Here is a 14992-nt window from a genome sequence, read left to right as displayed (position 1 = left end):
ATATGGTCTGAAGTCGACAATGTCATATATACCTGTATGGTTGCCTTCAGACTACTCATGGTTTGGGCGACAGTATCTGATTCCCGGACGTTATATTAACTGGTGTTATCTCTGACAATGACACCTCCTATAATATCCTTATAAAAATCGACAGTTTTCTTTTTCGCCTCGAAAACTAGCACACATCCATCAATAAGTCCCATATTATGGGTTGCAGCGTGCAAAACAATGACACGATTGCCTTTACCTGATGGTCTGTGGGTGTTTTTTGTCCATCTGCCGATAGCCACATGTAGTCAGTGGAATGATTCATCAAGGTAAATTATCTGGACGCACTGACTGTGATAGTTATGAATGGTTCGGAGACAATGTGACCTCATAGACAGGATGGAATATTTCCCCCTGAAAAATGCTCGGTCATGGCCACGCGCAGTGTATCGAAATCCCATCTCTTGGAGGTCAATAGTTACTCCAGTTAACATTAATTGTATCTTTAATTCCTCCCAAATTCTACTACAAGTCAGGGTTACCTTCTGCTCATTAAGCTTGTACACTATACGCCAAATCACCATGTATCAGTTGTCTAATATCCTTTTACGTCCCAGTTTTGTTTTTGAGACCACCCCTGTACCTGTTTTGTTTTATTTATCATAATGTATACTTGATGGTATGAATTGAAAACAATATAGCCTGGGCAGTTCGGTAATTCACCCTATCTAAATTTATAAATGTTTTCCCTCTATCTCTCTTAAGTGTAAAGAACTTGTATACATTTCCCAGTACAGACTCCATATCGTGTACCATGGCTATGGCTGTGCGAGTGTGATGTAACATGCATCATGGGAGCAATGTTAACAAAACAAACGCAGCGTCATGTTGTCATTTTAGAAGATGCGCATCTAGAATTTTCTCAAAATGATTTTTGTGTGTGGATTAGATGTTTTATGAAGACTACATTATTATGATTATGACGGAGTCACGTGCACATATTTCTATAGTCCGTTTCAGACTGCTATCATTGGCCTTAGAATAAATGTAAACTTCCTGTTTTCATTTGGATTTGTCTCTTGTAAACTTGTCGGTCGGAATCCTTGTGGCTGAAATACTTCAAACCAGAGGAAGGACGATCGGTAGTTACTTGATATTTCAATAACAACAATCTGTGAAAAATTATCTCCTTTTTTAACAGGCAAAAAGCAGTTTTCTAGCATTTCCGACAGTACTTAGTCCATATACTGACACTTCTCCCGACGAACTACACCAAGCTTATCCTTCTCCGGGTCCTGCTCCCAATAACTCTCACAGCGTCGAACTCGGACCATTCACCAGTAGTAGCAAGGTCAAGGTCAATCCTGATGGCGTCCGTCTTGAAATCGGGTGGCTAAAGAAAAACGGATGACAAATCGATAAGAGCAAAGTTGCACATAAAGTAATTTAACGATACGATACAGGAGAAAACACCCCGTATTATTAAGGGCATCGATCCACGCGATCCACGCAATTGGAATACCATGACATGTATCAACCAAGTCAGCGAGCCTGACCACCCGATCCCGTTAGTCGCCTTTTACGACAAGCATAGTCGCCTTTTACGGCAGGGGTTTCTGAAGACCTATTCTACCCCGGAATCTTCACGGGTCACAGGCAGCATGATGCTAGATGAGGATGCTGACTATATATGCCCAGATATCAGCTGCCCAATGCAGCGTTAATTAATGTGACACAATATGGAACTGAAATTAAATAAAAACTAAAACTGTTTATTCTAGAAATACAATTCGGACTTACTATGAACGTAGGCACGAAAATCCGACTTTTCTGTATCTTCAACAAAGTGGTAGCGCTCCAGATTACCATCCAGTTGGAGTTCGAATCCCGGACTGAGACCGACTCAACGCCACCAGCCCAGAACACCTCATAGATATGGATCTCCGTGATGTAGATGGCCTCAGCTATGCCGAGCTGGAAATAAACATTGTTAAAACCAGCGGTAGTCAGAGAGACATATTAGGATAAATATAAGAACGATTCACAATCCATTTTTCACAAAAATTACCATTAGCGACAACACCGATGTTTACGGAGTTTGGAACGGAGGCTGGCGTAACCCCCAATACTTTTTCCAAATTTGACCCATCAGTGACCAAAATGATTTCCGATGCAATTGCCTATTTTGACTTTTCCCATGTTCCCGTTTTTTCGTCAGGTGAACAATTGACTTGCCTTTGCATGTGTTTGTGACGGGTGCCATCGGTGGGGCAGAATACATTCACCTTTCGCGAACACCTGGTATTATCATTAAACAGAGCATGATGACGACCTAAAGAAACGTTACCAACGATATTTCTAGGATAAAATATGACCAACACAATTTATAGCGGCAATAACAATTGTTTTGTAGCAATTCATCATTCAGAACAAAAAAATGCGAATTTACTAATTCAACAACAAAGTCCTTGACCTCCAACAGGGACATTTCTTTACAAGGGGTCATTCGTCCTGTATCCGATCAACAACATTGGTTACAACTTTAAGGTGACGACGGCCCAGACCGTTCAATACGGGATATGACCTCCATGAGCGACAATGCATCTTCGAATGCGGCGTCGAACTGAGTAGACAAGCGTCCTCACATCGACTGCAGGTATCCGATTCCATTCCTCACGGAGGGCAACGATCAACGCTTGTCTCGTGAAGGGAGGATGATGACGTTTCCGAAAACGACGCCCCAGCTGCTCCCAAAGATGTTCTATGGGTGACAGATCAGGTGATCGAGCTGGTCACGGCAGGACAGTCACGTTGTTGGCGTTGAGGAAGTCTCTAGTAATACGGGCTTTATTGGGGTGTGGCGTTATCTTGTTGGAACACCGTCCGTTGTTGACGCTGGATGAAAGGAACAAACACTGGCCGTAAGATATTGTCAATTTAGCGTTGTGCTGTCAGATTGCCTTCGATGATGACAAGTTCCGTCTTCTCGTCCCTACAAATGTCGCCCCAGACCATCACACTTCCGACCCCGTAACGTTCCACAACACACAACAAGGAGCCGTACGTTCACCTCGTCGTCGATAAACTCTCGTCCACCCATCAGGTTTGAAGAGTTGGCACCTGCTCTCGTCACTAAACAGCACCCGCCGCCATTTCCTTTGTTGCCATCCCTGAGTTTGCCTGCACCACGTCAATCTGGCACGTCGATGTTGACGGGTCAAGGTCATGCCCTTGAAAGGTCGATAACCCCGGAGACCATAATGTCGTAGTCGTTTGGTCACTGTTTGTCTGCTGACCGGATGTCCTAAGCTGTTGGCAACTGATGACGTCACAGTAAGAAATCGGTCAGTCTTGGCATGTTCGTTGGTGTTAATCGTCGCAGCCAATGATAGGGAACAGATCCGTGCGTAATTTATACCCGGAAATTGCACGATATTTTGGAAAGAATGTTTTAACAAAATGCTGAAAAACACCAATATCTCCAAAAATCCACAAAGCACGTGCAAAGAACGACAGTGAACATTAAGGCTGTATTCGTGAGATGTGTTCTTTACTGTGTTTTGAACAGGTTGGCATCTTTGTGTCAAAGTGGCAAATCAATTAATGTTGGTAACGTTTCTTTTGGCCCTCGGTTTATTTGACAGTGATTCATCAACACATGCTTATGACATAGTCGGAATCGTACTATAGACTCTGCTTTTGACAGTAGGTTTTTTATCAATATGGAACAAGGACACTTGTAATGGCGTTGTGGCAAAAGCGTTCACTCGTCACATCCAGGACCCTAGTTCGATTCCCTGCAGTTGTACTGTCCATTCTTGATATTTCATGAAGATTGATGAAATGTGATGTCCGAGCATAAAGAAATTGAATCATTTTTAACTAGTGAGCTGCAAAAGGTTCGAGAAGTCAAATATTTACAAAGTACAGTAAAGTACGGTTCTAACGAACTAAAAGGGACTACTAATTTTAGTTCGTTATTACCGTAGTTCGTTATACGCATATATACAGCATAACTACAGCAAAAAATCGGACCAAAATAGTAAGTTCGTTATATCCGCCAGTTCTTTATAAGCGTGTTCGTTACTGTACAAACTATTTTCTGTTTCACATCTTCATGCTCAGACCCATGCGTGGTACGCTAAGCCCCCGTGTGGTATAAAACAATGCATGCTACATACACAGTTTATAATATGTCAGCTCTCTACCGACAAATAACCTGGATCATTTCGCTTGTTTAATCCGACTCGTATGCCACGACACCGAGTAGAGGAATTCTCTTCTAAGTGAGGGATGTGACCGGTTATGACGCCACTTTCGAAATAGAACTATGGTGGCGAATAAATCCAGGTTATTAATCATGACCGCATGGACGTAGATACTCGGGAATACTGGTGTTAGGAATTAAAACATTTTTGTCTAACCAAGTTGAATTACTTGGTTCGGGTTTGTGTCGGACTTTTTTCCATTTCTCCGTTTTGGTTTGTGCCGTTTAGGATTTGTCGCCTATTTTGGAAATTTTGGGATTTAAGGCACTAAATGTTGTGAGTATGAATGGAAAATGCTTTATTTGTAGCCAATATATATTTTTCTGCAGTTTACATGTTGTAAAACGGTACATTTTGATTGTTTTATCGGCGAATGACAATGACTTACCTCCACATACTGGTTTGAGTCTGTGTATTTTGGGCACCAGGCTTTCTGCGTGTTGCCATAACTGGGGTAGTAGTCGGGGGGACCTTTCATGCCACTGGCCGGATAGCTAGTGAATAAACTGCAACCACCAACTGTATAAATACTCGAAACCGAATGTAAATTTTGATCATATTATCAATATCGACAACAGGAAAATAATGATAATTACGAGGTTTGTACGTGGTTGTTCGGACTGATGAATCTGATCAGACTGTGTGAGTGAGTGAGTGAGTGAGTATGGTTTTACGCCGCTTTTAGCAATATTCCAGCAATATCACGGCGGGGGACACCAGAAATGGGTTTCACACATTGCACCCATGTCGGGATTCGAACCCGGGTCTTCGGCGTGACGAGCGAACGCTTTAACCACTAGGCTACCCGACCGCCCCTAACTGGTAATACTCAAACTGTGAACCTGTACGATGTTTACTATAATTACTTTTTATTATGTAATGTCACCATGGTCTCTGGAGCACAGCTTCGTGCCAATCAGAAAAAAATAATTCGGCGTAAACTCACTCACTCACACAAGGTGGAACGGAAATAACGTCGCGTCACGTTTACAGAATTTACATGGACATGCACGTATGTGGGTTGTGTGTTCGAGCTTGTGTGTGGTTTGTGTGTGGCCGATTGTACTAGTCCGGACTAATGCCGATTTTATGGTGCTATACCACTGAGACACCATACCGCAGTTAATCATTGATACCCCCTTCAGAGATGCATATTGACTCCGAGCCTTGTTTTAGCTCCTTAATGCCAACACGTTTCGTGATTTATCATAATTTGGACCCGTGAAGATCCGGGGTAGAATAGGTCTTCAGCAACCCATGCCTGTCTCCCCGTGAAGATCCGGGGTAGAATAGGTATTCAGCAACCCATGCTTGTCTCCCCGTGAAGATCTGGGGTAGAATGGGTCTTCAACAACCTGTGCTTGTCTCCACGTGAAGATCCGGGGTAGAATGGGTCTTCAGCAACCCATGCTTGTCTCCCCGTGAAGATCCGGGGTAGAATGGGTCTTCAGCAACCCATGCTTGTCTCCCCGTGAAGATCCGGGGTAGAATAGGTCTTCAGCAACCCGTGCTTGTCTCCCCGTGAAGACCCGGGGTAGAAATGGTCTTCAGCAACCCATGCTTGTCTCCCCGTGAAGATCCGGGGTAGAATGGGTCTTCAGCAACCCATGCTTGTCTCCCCGTGAAGATCCGGGGTAGAATGGGTCTTCAGCAACCCATGCTTGTCTCCCCGTGAAGATCCGGGGTAGAATGGGTCTTCAGCAACTCATGCTTGTCTCCCCGTGAAGATCCGGGGTAGAATGGGTCTTCAGCAACCCATGCTTGTCTCCCCGTGAAGATCCGGAGTAGAATGGGTCTTCAGCAACCCATGCTTGTCTCCCCGTGAAGATCCGGGGTAGAATGGGTCTTCCACAACCCATGCTTGTCTCCCCGTGAAGATCCGGGGTAGAATGGGTCTTCAGCAACCCATGCTTGTCTCCCCGTGAAGATCCGGGGTAGAATGGGTCTTCAGCAACCCATGCTTGTCTCCCCGTGAAGATCCGGGGTAGAATGGGTCTTCAGCAACCCATGCTTGTCTCCCCGTGAAGATCCGGGGTAGAATGGGTCTTCAGCAACCCATGCTTGTCTCCCCGTGAAGATCCGGGGTAGAATGGGTCTTCAGCAACTCATGCTTGTCTCCCCGTGAAGATCCGGGGTAGAATGGGTCTTCAGCAACCCATGCTTGTCTCCCCGTGAAGATCCGGGGTAGAATAGGTCTTCAGCAACCCGTGCTTGTCTCCCCGTGAAGACCCGGGGTAGAAATGGTCTTCCACAACCCATGCTTGTCTCCCCGTGAAGATCCGGGGTGGAATGGGTCTTCCACAACCCATGCTTGTCTCCCCGTGAAGATCTGGGGTAGAATGGGTCTTCAGCAACTCATGCTTGTCTCCCCGTGAAGATCCGGAGTAGAATGGGTCTTCAGCAACCCATGCTTGTCTCCCCGTGAAGATCCGGGGTAGAATAGGTCTTCAGCAACCCATGCTTGTCTCCCCGTGATGATCCGGGGTAGAACAGGTCTTCAGCAACCCATGCTTGTCGTAAAAGGCGACTGTGCTTGTCGACTAACGGGATCGGGTGGTCAGGCTCGCTGACTTGGTTGATGCATGTCATCGATCCCAATTGCATGAATCGATGCTCATGTTGTCAATCGCTGGATTGTCTGGTTCAGACTCGTTTATTTACAGACAGACGTCATATAGCTGCAATATTGCTGCGTGCGGCGTTAAACAACAAACAAACAACAAATTTATCATTAGGGAATTGAACCATCAATTTTCCCATCACCGGGCAGACTCTTCCCACAAGGCAGCGAAGGAGGTTTCAACAGAAGAAGCCCCTTTCATTTTGATAAGCTGAAGTGACGTCAGTTGCAGTTCATTAGGTCTAGTGTAACGTTGTCACGCACGTGTCACATCTCGTTGCTTGAGTGGAATATTTCTTCAGATGAACTCACTTGACATGCACGCAGTCAGCTATGGCCAATTACATTTATTCCCAAGGGACAATAGTGGATGTTGTTTCACATTAATTCTGGCAATAACTTGTACTTAAACTGGGGGCAAAAGAAAGTATCCCCATTATTTTGTTTTAATTTAACTGAAAATAGAAATAACTGCTCTTAAATTTAATTATGCCCATTTGACTATCACTCATTCCTGCAACTGTTTGTAACGCCTAATCTCTGGCTGAGTAATTTTGTGTTAATATGAATTACATTTTGCAATTACATGACCCCTATACCATTTTTGAAATTTTGTACCGCTAAAAGCATATTTTTTAATTTTCAAAGACAAAATGTCTAAGATAACCATCAGCAGTTGTGTATCATGCGATCTCGTATATTACTTCTAATTCAAATTTTAATTTAAAAAAATACAGCCGCATAATCATTGTCTTTAATTGCTGACTAAGCGGCAGTATAGTTCATTCTATACTATATCCCTAACTGAAGATATTGTCAATTGAAAATCAAACATATGATCAAATCAACTGAGAGGTAAGGTTTCTTTTGACACTGAGTTTAGTATGGCGCTTGGCATTTAGGGGCTAAAACAAGGAGCTGGTCGGCTCGGAGTCAGTCTACTGTATTCATGTTAAATTGCGGCATGGTATCTCAGTGTGCGAGCACTATAAAATCGACATTAGTTCGGACTAGCACGAGCACACACACACACACACACACACACACACACACACACACACACACACACACACACACACACACACACACACACACACATGCAAGCACGTCGCTAAATTAGTGCAATACGGACGCGACGTAAACCACATTTCACCTCACCTCACATAAGTTTTTCTGAAAATAAACCCTGGCCGCTAATCCATCCGACATAGCGCCTTCTTGTGTTTCAAGAGAACCCGCCGGGCTCTAATATAGACATAATTATTCTGGCAAGCGCTGCGATCTGGCCTAGACGAATGTCATGCGATAAGGTACAATTATTGACAAAATATGAGTGAGTGAGTGAGTTGGGTTTAACGCCGCTTTTAACAGTATTCCAGTTATATCACGGCGTGTCAGCTTAATGTGGGAGGAAAGCCCGAAGTGATGCAGGTCTCAGACGTTTACCACTTCGGTGAAACCCACGAGCACGGGTATGATGCTGACAAACCTAGAAACATAATCGGGGTGAACCGGGATTCGAACCCACAATCATAGGTTTCTGGCGTGCCCAAGGGACGCAACTCTGCACAGCGAATCGCGGCGCCTTAGACGACTGGGCCACCCGTGCCCCGGACAAAATATAAAGATAGATCTGTACGTACGATTTGTAATGTGATGATTCTTTAATGATAGAAGCTATCCATGTGTCCACGGCATCTGAAACAAGAACTGCCTATTAATATACCTCAGCATGGTAAGGAAGAGAATATATGGATGTCAACTTCTTTATTATGAGGAACACAACGTTTCGGAGTATATGCTTACTCCTTCATCATTCACCTGATGAAGGAGTAAGCATATACTCCGAAACGTTGTGTTCCATATAATAAAGAAGTTGACATCCATATATTCTCTTCCTTATGTGAATCACTTCTTAATGCCTTTCAAAGACCTCAGCATGGTACTTCTTGATTACGAAGAGTTCTATTTCGCAATCGTCACATCATGACGTCTTATTTATGCAAGTAATAAATATGTTATATATATTACTCTTAAGAAGTTAAAGGACACCCGATTATTTCATATCACCATAGTCAAACAAGAATTTACGTGACGCACAGATTCGCTCCCAGTACTGACAAATGTTGAGATTGGACACAGAAACGAATACACTGCGTCCCGGGGGACACAAAATAATATTAATTGTACCAACAGCGCATCACGACCTGTAATGGGCGTCTGTCATTCCATCTACCAACTAACTGTCCACATGATCATTGATTCATTCCAGATTCTAAAGTAATTATCTAAATGTACAGTACACCACAACATCTTACAGGAACCAGACCGCCTCCGTGGTCTTGTGGTAGAGCGTCCGCCCGGAAGGTACGGGGTTCGATCTCCGGCCGCGTCATACAAAAAGACGTTAAAAGATGATACTTGTTGTTACCCTGTCTGGCGCTCAGCATTAAGGGGATAAAACATGGACTGGTCATGACTGATCAGCTCCGAGTCAGTATACGAGTGGCGTATTCATGTTAAACTGCAGCATGGTATCTCAGTGAGCTAGCACTATAAATTGGCATCAGTCCGGACTAGTACAAGCAGCTTCACATACATACACGTGCATGCACGTCGCTATTTAAGTGCAATAATCTTGGACGAGACGTTAAACCCAATTTCACCTCACCTCTCCTCTTACAGGAACATCATATTGCCTGCAAGGACCCTTAACATTCAATATTAACGACAGTAATATGAAACTTAAGAACCCTGTGTTCTTTAAGTTATTTTGAGTAGTATATATAAAGGTTTGTAAACATATCTACAGGGTCATTCGTCATCTGTTTGGTCGGTGAACGTGAATGTTGGTTTACGCCGCAGTCTCTAATATTCCAGTTATCACAGCGGTCAGTACAAATCCGGGCTGGTCAAGGGCAACAGTGACCGTGAGTTTAAGAAATGATTCATCAGGGACGGTGGACACACTCCCATCCAGATCAGGGCCCACTTGCACAAAGCGATCTTAGCACTACAACTATTGTAAACCTATGTTAAAGTATGGGAGTTACGATCATCTTAACGCTAAGATCACTTTGTGCAAGTGGGCCCAGATCTGTACCATTTCCTATGAAACTGAATAATTGTATGTTCATACGATCATACTTTACAATATGTTTTGGTATGCTTATTCTATTTAAACATGTACTGTGTATCGCTGTGAGTGGTTCAAGTCTAGTGATGTTCAGAACATAACCAAATCTACCTCGGCTATGAATACAAACATACGGTAATGAGACATTCATTCTCAACTGGATCCCGACAGTTATTTAGTAAGAACGTTCTTTTGCATATTTCTTATTACACATTGTATTAATTGAAGGGCACTCGTGAAGAGCAATCTCCCCTTGGTGAGTGTTTGGTAACGCTAATAGCTCTTCCCCCGTGTGGACCCGGGGTAGAATGTGTCCACAGCACCACAATGCTGGTCGTAAAAGGCCACCTGTTTGCCGTGGGGTGCGCCCCTGTGTCGGCGGAGGACGGGAGGCTGGTGGTTGAGGGTACTGGTTCCAGGAATAGCGTTCCTTTGTCCAATACACCACTTCGACCCTGACTTCACCTAGACGGGTGATAGAATTGGCCCGGCTCTATCGATCGGCTGGTCTCGCCAAGCGTTGAGCAAATATTGTGTTTGAACTCATTTGACTTTTTTACTTTCGGACTTGGCCAAATTATATATGCATAAAATCTTGAATTTTGATTGTTAATTATTTCAATTGCCTAGAGTCGTATGCCCAGAAGGCGGTGGCTCATGAGCCAATCTGGTGGATTGATTAACTATTTAGTTGATCTGCTTGAGTATACCATCCCAGTATCCTTGGTGCTGCCAGTCGGAAATCCACTGGCTTACAGCATTGTCCTTGTGACACTCCGTGGCGGGTGGGGATCTGGGATGGTAAACTATTTACAACTTCACCATGCCTCAACTATATGGCTTCTTCAAAATCCTGCCCTGTGTTGAAACGCGAGTCCCAAATCCCGAGAGTCAAGACTGAACAAAATGTCTCATACCACGAAGATAAGAAGCGGTTTGCAGGTCTTATTGCAACCACTTCTACCCTTTTCCTACTCAGCTGCAGTCTCTCGCCCAGTTGTAACCACTGTCTCTATTGATGCCAGACTGATCTGACATGGGTCAAGTCTGTTCACCCAATTCCAACTGCTTCACTACATAAACTTGTTGTGACACTTTCGTCTGTGACACCTCCCAAACCAAAACCTTAAACAATGTCGAGTCTCAGACTCCAAAGCCAGTAACTGAAGCAGAACCAGAGATTGTTCATCTTACTTAGAGATATAAAAGAATATCAAAACAAAAGCAGCAAAAAGAGCAGCTGCAGACACTAAAGGCCACCTCTACTTTAGAGGTTCCCTTAGAGTTCCCATAGAGGTCCATAACTCCTTTGGTCCTCTTGACGTGGAGGTAACTCCATCTCCAAATGGAGTAATACAAAGTCTTCCGCACGTTCGCGTGACTTATCCCCTCCTGGATACAGCTACAGGAGGTTCTTCGATCCTGGTGAATCGGGGCAAAATACACAGCTCCAATTAACACTACTCTTCAAACTCTCTTTGAGCTTTGAATGTGGACAGTTTTTATGTGGAAGCTGATGAACCTTTCCTCGAAAAACAACAAATTATCACTCCAATACATCAGTAAATTGCATTCTTATCAGTCAAACCTGGCATACAATTGTGTTTTCAACCCTCTGTATGAAAAGCAGTTTCGAATTTCGTGAAACATGGTTCCACCACTTGGAGTCAGATTTCTACCACACATCTCTGCAGCTAACAGAGATCTAAATATTATATCACCCTACCGACGTCTGTCTTCTCCTCCTTGGCAGATGGTTAAGCCAGAGGTAGACATCACTCTAACCAAACTAAAAAAGTCTGAAACAAATCGTTTGGTATATCAACAAGAATATAACCAAGTTCGAACAAAATATAATTCTCATAGATCCATTTTTGCAGATGATTCCAGGGCCACTATCAGTGGATCCAGAGCTTTCTCCTCAAGAATCCCAGATAATAGTTCAATCTTCATTGCTGAGGTAAAAACTATCTCAACAGCTTTGATCTATACTAAACAACAAAATCAACGTAAAACATTCATCATCTTCTTAGATTCCTTGTCTTGCCTTCAGGCACCTAAAAGCGTCTCCTCGAATCACCCTATAATTCTAGACATTTTAGAACTTTTCAAAGATCTTTAAACTGGCCCACGTGACGTCGTCCTTTGTTGGTCGTGCAGGCATAACAGGAACCCCGAGGACGATGCTTCAGCTAAAGCAGCTCGTTACAAACCCTTATCTCCACGACTGATCCCGTACAGTGATTTCAAACCAACTATCAAGAGTTATACTCGGGATCTCATGCAAAAAAGGTGGGACACCCAGGTAGGAATAAACAAATACTTCATATAAACTAAAACCAACAATCGGGCATACCAACTTGATGAGGTCATTTTACGACTATGTCGTATTGGCCACAGTCGGTTTAAATTTACCCATGAATATCTGCTTCAGACCGATGAAGACGAACCTCTTAAGTCTATACCTTGTGATGAAAGTTTCACCGTCAAGCATATATTGTTTGACTGTGTGGTCTTTGCAATTGCAAGGGATTCACACAATCAAACAGCAAATCTGAAGGATCTCTTTGCCCGTGTAAGTGGGCATCTCATCGTAAGTTATGTGAATAATTAATTGTTTGTTTTTGAATTTGGAGTGATGCTTTTATCAACAAAGATTATCGAAGGCTCTGTCTGGGAGGTTAAAGTACCGTAAAATAATTGTCCCCCTGTGTGACACGTAATTCCTATCATAATCAATGTAACAATCATCATCCATCAAGACCCAAATCACCCACTTAGCTGAGCAACTTGACGGACTGCAAATATTGACACGCATGTGTTGTTTTCGGGAATCAAGATAACCAGTAAACTATGGTTATAACGCTCTCGAAGGGACCACTTATTTCAGTTCGTAATAACCGTAGTTCGTTATAAGCATATATACAGCATTTATACAACAAATGGTCGGGACTAAAAAAAAGTTATATCAGTCAGTTCGTTATAAACGTGTACGTTATAAACATGGTTTACTGTGCTTTAAAACAAACATCCAGACGTCTAAGGTGCCGCGATTCGCTGTGCAGAGTTGCGTCCCTTGGGCATGCCAGAAACCTATGATTGTGGGTTCGAATCCCGGTTCACCCCGATTATGTTTCTAGGTTTGTCAGCACCATACCCGTGTTCGTGGGTTTCACCGAAGTGGTAAACGTCTGAGACCTGCTTCACTTCGGGCTTTCCTCCCACATTAAGCTGACACGCCGTAATATAACTGGAATACTGTTAAAAGCGGCGTTAAACCCAACTCACTCACTAAAACAAACATTGAATGAAAATGGTAAATCTTCAGACCTGGCAAACACAAGTACACTTAAAGTCTCCCCAGCTAAAGAGTGGGTGGGTGAGTGAGTTTAACACCGCTTTTAACAGTATTCCAGTCACATCACGGCGTGTCAGCTTAATGTGGGAGGAAAGCCCGAAGTGATGCAGGTCTGAGACGTTTACCACTTCGGTGGAACCAACGAGCACGAGTATGGTGTTGACAAAAGAAGATACATTATCAGGGCGAACCGGGATGGGAACTAACTATCATAGGTTTTTCTCCTAAGGGAGCACTGATTAAGGAAGAGAGTAATGTGCTTCAAAACAAATACTGTGTATACTGTGTCTGTGTCCATTACGTACCGTGGGCCTGCCTTTTGGTATTGCTGAAACGAGGTGAGGTGAAATGTGTTTTAACGTCGCGTCCAAGATTATTGCACTTATATAGCGACGTGCATGCACGTGTGTGTATATGTGAGGCTGCTTGTACTAGTCCGGACTAATGCCGATTTATAGTGCTAGCTCACTGAGATACCAGATATTTTCTGCAAAGTTCCATTTTAAACTAACTGTTTATTTAATGGCTGCAGTTTTTAAATATAATTTTGCTTAATTGATGGGAGGCATGTATGCTGAAATGTTTTAGATGGTTTTATTATATTACGAACTAACGAAAGAGAAATAGGAAATGTTTGTTCAGCCTGCACACATGGCAATTTTTACAGTAAGTTGACGTCAAACGTCTTTCTGTATGACGTCACGGCACAATTATATCCTACCTTTCACATGGTCCCTTTTCTCCCGATGGGTCGTATTTTTATCAAGTAACAGTGTACCACTACATTATTGAGTGTGTGGGTATAGTTTTACGCCGCTTTTAGCAATATTCCAGCAATAAATCAGCGGGGAACACCAGAAATGGATTTCACGCATTGTGCCCATGTCGGGAATCGAACCCGAGTCTTTGGCATGAAGAGCGAACACTTTAACCACTAGGCTACCAAACCGCCCTTCACACTATTACAGTGTCTAGGCCTCAGAGTGTACATACAACATAACATGTCTATTTTGTGCCGTTTACCTGCAGGGAGGGTGGTCTTCCCTAACGCCACAGCTCCCGGAGCGTCAACTAGCGTCAACGACGACAACGGCAAATTGTGGCAAGTACACCGCTGGTCAGTTTTGTCGTAAACGATAGCAATTTTGGTTCCGCTGAAGATACAGAACGAAATACATTCCAATTTTCCACTGACAGTTTGGGAGACTTTCACGGCTCCGCTGAACTTCTTGTTACTGTAAGATGAGGATGGGGTCCAGTTTAGTTCTTCCAAGCACGTTCCAGTAGATCCGTGTACCAGCATAGTCATCATTAGCCCGACTATTGAACTATACATATGCATATCCATTTTCATGTCCACATCACGCACAAATATTACAGATACAGATGCTGCTGTCTCATCTCGGCAACCGCACAGCCGCAACTGAAGTAAGATGTAATTTCTATGCTTCTCATCGATCTGAAAGGTCTTGTATTGATCAGCAAGTAAGGTTGTGAGTGTACAACCCTTCGCGTACACACTAAGGACTATATGACTACATTTTACTGATAAACAAAACACACTAAGGACTATATGACTACATTTTACTGATAAACAAAACACACTAAGGACTATATGACTA

The 14992-nt window shown here is 43.3% G+C and overlaps 1 protein-coding gene across 1 annotated transcript; it reads right to left on the bottom strand.

Annotated features, from left to right (window-relative positions):
• Window positions 1-910: 910 nt before the first annotated feature.
• On the bottom strand, window positions 911-14730 carry LOC139471364 (F-box/LRR-repeat protein 4-like). The gene is made up of 5 exons (XM_071253693.1): window positions 14394-14730; window positions 8520-8574; window positions 4645-4762; window positions 1789-1962; window positions 911-1381 (listed from the first exon to the last, which is right to left on the bottom strand). The coding sequence occupies exons 1-5, from the start codon at window positions 14722-14724 to the stop codon at window positions 1256-1258; spliced, it is 804 nt and encodes a 267-aa protein (XP_071109794.1). The 5' UTR covers window positions 14725-14730; the 3' UTR covers window positions 911-1255.
• Between the last annotated feature and the right edge of the window lie 262 nt (window positions 14731-14992).

The sequence above is a fragment of the Haliotis cracherodii genome, unplaced genomic scaffold (genome assembly GCF_022045235.1).
Source record: "Haliotis cracherodii isolate W230 unplaced genomic scaffold, xgHalCrac1.p SCAF_22, whole genome shotgun sequence".
NCBI classification, from domain to species: domain Eukaryota; kingdom Metazoa; phylum Mollusca; class Gastropoda; order Lepetellida; family Haliotidae; genus Haliotis; species Haliotis cracherodii.
This window is presented reverse-complemented; position numbering and strand designations above follow the sequence as displayed.